Genomic DNA, 8,557 nt, shown 5'->3' with positions numbered 1-8,557 from the left:
CCCCCATAGCTGAATCGAAGGCACGATAGAGGCGTTGTGCCGTATCTCACTTGTGATTGGTCGAATATGGTCACCTGCTGTAGAAGCTGTCATTGCAGGGCTCTGATTGGAGGAGGTCTCAGGCGAAGGGCGACGACTTGTCAGAGGACAGAAGAAAGATGGCGGCGCTGAGGAGACTGCTCTGCGGGGGGAAGGTGAGGCGGGCAGAGGGGTTGTGGGGGTCTGGGTGTGAGAGGACCCCGGTATTAACGCTCTCCGTGTCTTCACAGAGCCACTTATCTGAGATCCTCCGGAGAGAATTCCACAGGAGCACGCCCGCCGCGGTCCAGGTGAGGAGCCCACTGCGCTGACTGACACTTGTCAGGGACTGTATGGAGCCTGTCTGTTCGTGATGCCCCACAATGCTGCCCCACAATACTGTCCTTCCCCCAGTGCTGCCCCTCAGTGTCCCCCACAATGCTGCCCTTCCCCAGTTCATTCTACAGTACTGCCCCTCAGTTGCCCCCACAATACTACCCTTCTCCCAATGTTGCTCCCACAATACTGCCCTTCCCCCGGTTCACTCTACAGTAGTGCCCCCACAATACTGCCCTTCCCCCGGTTCACTCTACAGTAGTGCCCCCACAATACTGCCCTTCCCCCAGTGCTGCCCCTCAGTTGCCCCCACAATACTGCCCTTCCCCCGGTTCACTCTACAGTACTGCCCCCCCATTGCTGCCCCTCAGTTGCCCCCACAATACTGCCCTTCCCCCCAGTTCACTCTACAGTGCTGCCCCTCAGTTGCCCCCACAATACTGCCCTTCCCCCAGTTCACTCTACAGTACTGCCGCCGTAAATGCTTTGGACTTTTAACTTTCAGGCTCCATATCTCACCATCCTCTACAGCTTAGACCTTGAGACCACCATGATTTTATAGATCATCATCTTGACTATCTCATACATTAATTTGACTTGTAAGTATTTAGCATATGATTAGTTATGCAGATTCATTATTACCCTTTTTCTCATCAGTGTGTAATGAGACTAATGTGGTCCTCTGGTATGGATCACGGTGGGGCTGCACAATTTGTAAAACTTTGTACCCATGCTTCAAAGTAGGAAGAAAAGAATAGTTGCACTCGTCCGTTCTGTAGTATTTAATTTGTAGCATGAAAAAAGGAAAGCAGGGGAAAGCGAGCGAGGTGGCAGACACTGAGAGGTGATGGCCGTTTTGCGGACATCAGTGCTTCCATTGATTTTGTGATGGGAGACACGGCCGACCATTTAGGCCACGTGGGCTGCTCACAGGGACACGAGGAACGTGTGGCCTGGAGTTGTGATGTTGAAAATCAGCTCTTGGGGACACCTTGGAGAAATGGCCATACCACTGGTTCCACCACCAAATGATTGTAACACCAAGCTGAAGACTTGAGGGGTCCAACTACCGAAACATCACCTCAAACTGTAACCTTGTCAGTAGGACCGGTGTGGCATTCCCTCTTGTAGTAAATCTCCATTATTTCTTGTTGTAGGTCACCGTGCGAGATGCTATAAACCAGGCTTTAGATGAAGAGCTGGAACGAGATGAGAAGGTGTTTCTGTTGGGGGAGGAAGTCGCTCAGTACGATGGAGCATACAAGGTACGTGTATATTTAAGGTGTTTCTTAATTTTGGTGTGAACCAACTCTGACCCAGTCCAGTGATCAAGTCTGTAACCTCTGACTGCTGGATGTAATTCCTAAGAATCCTCCTGGAATCCATGGATCATCGTTGCATGGTGTCGCATATGAGAGCAGCCATAGATTACCAAGGAGGAGATTGATTTACAGGACCCAGTTTATGTGCACCGTATTGTATGGGGATACACGAGGGGCGGTCATTAAAGATTTCCCCGGCCCCACATCCAGAGCAATGAAACTTGGCACAGTTATTAGTCCTTCTCTCAATAGGTGCCATCTAGGGACATGCACTTCTCCCATCTCTTAAGTCGACAGGTTGCTCCACAAGCCACGTTGTGACTTCGGAAATCAGAGTCTCATCATCTGGAAAATGCTTGCCCTTCAAAAATAACAACTTAATTTTTGGAAAGAGGTGGCAGTCCGATGGTGCGATGGCGGTGAATTAGGGGGATGCGGTAGAATTTCAAAGCCACAGGAGCATGCTTCCATTTGGGCAGCATGTGAGTTGTGAACTGGTTCATTGTCTTGCAGAAGACACCTTTGGTGAGCATGCCATGTCTCTTGGTTTTGATGGCCTCCTGCAATTTCCGCAGCAGTGAAGCATGGTATGCTCCAGTGATCATGGTGCCCTTTGCTGCTAGGAAATCCATCAATACTACTCCGTGCTGGTCCCAAAATACTGTGAGCATAACCTTGCCTGCCTAGTGTTGGGCACATGCCTTCTTTGGAGGTAGTGAGTCATGATTCTTCCATTGCATCAACTGGACTTTAGTCTCAGGATAATGGTGATGGACGCTGCTTTCATCCTTTGTGATCAGTCTGTTGAAAAAGTCTCAGTTTCAGCGTCCTGTGATAAATAGAAGTGGGTCGGGGGGAATGTTTAATGAACGCCCCTCGTATCTTATAACACACAATGTTGCCCTCTACAAGCCAACAGCAGCTTCTTTCAGTGTGTACAGGCTCCACTTTTGTAGTGTGATGAAGTCTAACAATCTTTCGTTGGAGGATGAGGGACAGTCTAGGTGACGACTAGTCCTGTCTTATTGGTGTGTAAGTCCTATTCTTGGAGTCACAACTTGAAGGGAGTCTGTTAGCACTAATTGACTGTTTAAACCAAGCCCAGGAGTTCGATGCAGTGGTTAGCAAAGTTCAGCGCACCTTCCCACCTACTTGTTTTCCATCTATCTCTGCCTTCCTCTTTTTTGACTGATTTGGTTTTTGCAAACCAGTGAGTCAAGGAAGAGGGAGGCAGAGATAGATGGAAAACAAGTTGGTGAGAAGGTGCGCTGAACTGCTTGGCCACACCAAAGGTGCGCTGAGTGCTTAAGTGGGAATGTAAAAAAGATGGGTAGAGCCATATCAAAGATTTTGTGGGAAATGGAGTTGGGCCTTCTTAATAATATTTTAACCTGGGAAGTAAAAAAAAAAAATGGAAAAAGGACTATGTTTCACATGGTTTTTGTGAAGCAGGTGGTTTCATGTTATGGGTGATGAAGGCAAGACATACCTTTCTACAAGTTATGTTTTAGTGTATACAATAGTCCCTTTTTTAAAGGTGTTTTAGGGGCAAACATAACATTTTTCCAGGTAGTTGAAGCTGTAAAAAAAACAACAAACAAACTAGGTGATATTCCCCTACCGGCACCCACCAGTATGGTCTGTGCTGACATTGGAAGAGGAGATGTCACTTCTGCAGCAGGCAACTGATTCGAGCACTGCATCTACACTAAATCCAGGGTCTGTGCCTTATTTCTAACTATTTTTTTTTTTACATCTCCAAGACCGTGGAGAAATATTATTTTTGCCCAGCCAACTCATTTGTTAGTTGTCCTCAGTATTTTTGGTCAGGAGGAAAAACAGAAGAACCTCACTGCAGAGATCTAAGAAATTAGGGAAAGAATTGATTGATGATTGTTTTATGTTTTTGTTTGCGGTGGATGGGTCTTTGTGACAATCTTTACCAACTATGGGGCCGTGTCCCAATGATGAGGGATGTCCAACAAATCGCTGGTCATGGGCCTGTGTCTCTGCTGAGGCTAGAAGCGCTGAGGAGGACACGAGAACCCTCCTATAAGCCAGGAGCCGTGACGCCTGCTCTTCTTATGTTGTCTTACTGGTTTGTCTGTTTCTGACTGTTTCTTCCTTAACTCTTTTTCAGATCAGCAGAGGTCTTTGGAAAAAGTACGGTGATAAAAGGATCATGGACACTCCTATATCGGAGGTATGAGGCTTCTGTGATGATGGAGGTGATGTCGTTGGATATTGGTTGTCTCTGAACCCCCCAAAAATAAGTGCTCTGCAAATTCGCATTGAGGATGTAGAAACATATAACGATCCTCTATAAAATCTAGAGTCCCTTCATTCAACAGCATTTGTAACCTTCAAGAAGAAACAATGGGATCCAAAGTTTCCAAAAAGTATCAACATTTATTTTCCAACAAATACATCAATACCATAAAAAAGGTAACCCTAAATAGATCACCACAAAATTATACAGAAAGTATAATGGACAAAAAGAGAAGAATGAGTAAAACTGTGCACCCTAAGATGGATGTTCAGAAAAAGAGTTAACTAAACATATAAAAGGCCATATGAGATGAATGTGGGTGGCACACACCGAAAGAAGAATGATATAAAGAGGTAAATACCCTTATAAGAAGCTGTGTATGTCACACCAATATACGTTGTATAGATCAAGTGGCCATATATATGTAGGACCGATACTATAACAGAACTGAAATTGCTGCAAAAACAAATCTAGTGTGTGAATATACCCTAATATTTGGGTATGTGCTCCCAGCCTGGATTAAGGCTTTACTTTAATGAACCTACTATAAGGGTATGTTCACATTCGGCATGTTTGTTGCAGATATTTTCTGCAAAGAGTTTGCCACATTTATATAGGATTGCGTGTGGGCCAACTGGTCTTAAGGTACCTTCACACGAAACGACTTTGTAACGATATCGCTAGCGATCCGTGACGTTGCAGCGTCCTCGCTAGCGATATCGTTTAGTTTGACACGCAGCAGCGATCAGGATCCTGCTGTGATGTTGCTGGTCGCTGAATAAAGTCCAGAACTTTATTTGGTCGTCCGATCGCCGTGTATTGTTGTGTTTGAAAGCAAAAGCAACGATACCAGCGATGTTTTACACTGGTAACCAGGGTAAACATCGGGTTACCAAGCGCAGGGCCGCGCTTAGTAACCCGATGTTTACCCTGGTTACCAGTGTAAAAGTAAAAAAACCAAACAGTACATACTCACCTGCGCGTCCCCCAGCGTCTGCTTCCTGACACTTACTGAGCGCCGGCCCTAAAGTGAAAGTGAAAGCACAGCGGTGACGTCACCGCTGTGCTGTTAGGGCCGGAGCTCAGTCAGTGAAAGGAAGCAGACGCTGGGGGACGCGCAGGTGAGCATGTACTGTTTGTTTTTTTTACTTTTACGCTGGTAACCAGGGTAAACATCGGGTTACTAAGCGCGGCCCTGCGCTTAGCAACCCGATGTTTACCCTGGTTACCCGGGGACCTCGGCATCGTTGGTCGCTGGAGAGCGGTCTGTGTGACAGCTCCCCAGCGATCAAACAGCGACGCTGCAGCGATCGGCATCGTTGTCGCTATCGCTGCAGCGTCGCTTAATGTGAAGGTACCTTTACACTTTTAGTTTGGGCACTACGGAGACTTGATGGTATCTATCATTTCAATAAAGTTTGCTCTTGCAATGGGCCAAAAGTTAACAAAATTGCAAAGTACTTTTAATTACCCAAAGTGACATTTTCGATGCAAGCAAATCACGTTGTGCTGGTCGATGAGTGTCTCCCTATTGTCTAACTTGCTGTCCGCTGCCAGTTGTCAAGTGTAATCCGTCTCTATCAGCAGAGATGCCAAGATTACAGGGAGTGGGAGGGTCGGGGCTTTGGGCCTCTGCTCTTGCTCTCCTGTCTGTCGAACTTCATCCCGACGCGGGCTGTGAGTTTAGGGTAAGCAAGATATTGGACAATGGCAAATGCAATTCATGCTGGGAAATGAGGGGAAGGGATGGTCCAGCACCTATAGTGCTGATAGTAGGAACTTGCCAATAGGAATAGAATGACGATTTCTAGATAAAATCGGGGTACGTTCTTGGACAGATTAGACCTATGCACTGAAGCAATTTTAACCCACCACAACATGACATACAGTTGTGTGATATGCTATGTCCCTGACTGATGCGGGCTCGCTCCTAGAGTCTCCATCTTTCTCCGCAGATAATAGATGACTTAACCCTTTCTGACATTGGAAGTAATATTCCGTGCATGTGACCTGGGCCTGTTTGACCATGGACGGAATATTACGTCATCACGATTGCCCGCGCTCACGGGGGTGCGCGGGCAATCGCCGTCGGGTGTCAGCTGATTCTGACAGCTGACATCCGGCACCAGGGGAACTGTACCAGGACTTTCTCCATAAGCGGGTCATGTAGTAACTCCGTGTTTACACTTAAAAGAATCCCAATGATGTGGGGCACGTCCTGATCATTGTGTATTTCGTATACGAGATTCATACAGCGAGCTAGGCAAAATAATAGTTGCCATAGCTCTAAATAAAGGGGAGGTTTCAGCCTCTAAGTGAGGTCACCTCAGGGGGAGTGCCTGGGTTTTGGGCTGTGAGATGACTTGGTGAGACAGCAGTCTTGCAGTGTCTTTTTGTCCGGGGTCTAGCTGCTTTACAGATGTGTGCTGCATCTAGACTTAGCCCTTCCTCCTCAGCACACGGCCAGCCATGCTGATGCAATGACATAACGACCTGTACGTGTTCTTTTCAATTTTAATCCTTTTTTTTTTTTTTTTTTATTTGTAATTATATTGTACATATGATGTCTCCTTTATAATATCTTTTTATAGCTCTGTAAACCCTGCCTACCTTTTCTAGAGTAAAATATAAAATTAATAGCTTGTCTCTCCTTGTTCTATAACGAACTGTTGCGTCCTCTGAGGTGAATTATGCTACTGATTTGGGTTGGCTCTGGACCCGGTAATAATTAAGAAAAATCGGAGCTGGTAGCAGCATACTTTGTCCTGTGCAATTGGGCGTCTTTGCAGCGACCTGCAGTGTTGATAATTATTGTTCCCACCTGCGTGGGAGTAGTTATGTCGCCCTCGCCGCAGCGTGCCCAATAGCCAGTACATAGCAGGCAGCCTTTCTGGCGACTATTTACCCTAGGTAAAGTACCCTGACGGACCTGAGGGTAAGGGGGCGCTAGAGAGCTGCAAGTTCCAAACCAGATCTGGGAAGTGGGATATAGATAAATCCCCTTCAGAAGGAACCGGGGCAACCAAACAACCCCGGTTCGTGACAAATTGGTGTTGGTGGTGGGGATGATAAATGTATCCTCCCCATGAACCGTGACAGATTGGTGGGATACATGACAGTTCCCGGGTGCTGAACATGGCTCTTATCATTCTCCCCTGCTCTGCCGGCGATCAGCGCGAGCAGGGGAGAATGATGAGTTGTGTTTAAGTGATAAGAGACAGCAAGCGGCGGCTGAAGGGACTATTACTCCCATTAGCCTACCCCTGCTGCCCCTAATAAGTGACAGCAGCAGCGGCTGATGGGGGGATTCATCAGCCGCCGCCTGCGCTATAAATAAATTTAAAAAACGGCGTGGATTCCACCGTATTTTCTATAACCAGCCAGGCAAGACTTACAGCTGGGGGCTGAAACCCTCAGCTGTCAGCTTCAGGAAGGCTGGTCGTCAAGAATAGAGGGGGTTCCCTTCCCACACTGTGTTTTTTTTTTTAAATTTTTATTAAATAATTAAACAAAAACTGCGTGGGGTCCCACCCATTTTTGACAATCAGCCTTACTAAAGCTCACAGCTGGGGGCTGGTATTCTCAGGCTGGTAAGGGGCCATGGATATTGACCACCCCCCAGCCTAAAAATGGCAGCCTGCAGCTGTCCAGAAAAGGCGCATCTTTTAGATGCACCAATTCTGGCGCTTTCCCCAGCTCTACCCACTTGCCCTGTAGCGGTGGCAAGTGGGGTTCATATTTGTGGGGTTGATGTCACTTTTGCACTGTTAGGTGACATCAAGCCCACTGCTTAGTAATGGAGAGGCGTCTATAAGACACCTCTCCATTACTAATCCTATAGTTATATGGTAAATACACAGCCAGAATAAATAAATAAATAATAAAAAAAAAAAAAAACAGCATGGGGGACCCCTCTATTCTTAATATCCAACCTTCCTGAAGCTGACAGCTGAGGGTTGCAGCCCCAAGCTGTGAGTTTTGCCTGGCTGGTTATAGAAAAAATTCAGGGGAGCCCACACTTTTTTTTTTTTCATTTATTTATAGGGCAGGCGGCGGCTGATAAATACCCCCATCAGCCACTCCTGCTGTCACTGTTTAGTGGCAGCAGGGGTAGGCTGATGGGAGTAATAGTCCCATCAGCCATCTGCTATAAGATTCTGTGACACACCCATTGTGTCAATATGATCACTGCACCCCTATATGAATTAATTGAGAGATGTAGTTCGTAAAATGGGAACGCTTATGGGTTTTTTTTTATGTTCTGGCACCTCATGGGCTCTCCCAGTGGGTCATGATACCTGCAAACCATAACAGTAAAATCTGGCGCTCCTTGCCTTCTGGGTTTTGCACTGTGCCTCAAAAGTAGTATTTCCCTACATATGGGCTATCGGCGTACTCATAAGAAATTGCACAAGAAATTGTATGGTGCAATTCATCTTGTTACTCTTATAAAAGTGCAAAATTTGGAGCTAAAATACAATTTTTGTGGGGAAAATGTGATTTTTATTATTTTCACAGCTCAACATTATAAAATTCTGTGAAGCACTTGGGGGTTCAAAGTGCTCCCGACACATCTAGATAAGTTCCTTATGGGGTCACTTGTGGGGGGTTC

The 8,557-nt window shown here is 46.3% G+C and overlaps 1 protein-coding gene across 1 annotated transcript in view; it reads left to right on the top strand.

Annotated features, from left to right (window-relative positions):
- The first annotated feature begins 19 nt into the window (after positions 1-19).
- Positions 20-8,557, top strand: part of PDHB (pyruvate dehydrogenase E1 subunit beta) — a 53,944-nt gene continuing 45,406 nt past the window's right edge. The window contains exons 1-4 of the mRNA XM_077278640.1: positions 20-194; positions 270-329; positions 1,512-1,619; positions 3,817-3,879. Coding sequence (XP_077134755.1) covers positions 159-194; positions 270-329; positions 1,512-1,619; positions 3,817-3,879 — 267 coding nt within the window. The 5' untranslated portion in view covers positions 20-158. The remainder of the gene's footprint in view (positions 195-269; positions 330-1,511; positions 1,620-3,816; positions 3,880-8,557) is intronic.

This window comes from Ranitomeya variabilis, chromosome 8, assembly GCF_051348905.1.
Source record: "Ranitomeya variabilis isolate aRanVar5 chromosome 8, aRanVar5.hap1, whole genome shotgun sequence".
NCBI classification, from domain to species: domain Eukaryota; kingdom Metazoa; phylum Chordata; class Amphibia; order Anura; family Dendrobatidae; genus Ranitomeya; species Ranitomeya variabilis.
Note: the sequence above shows the minus strand (reverse complement) of the source record. Positions and strands in the feature narration are given on the sequence as shown.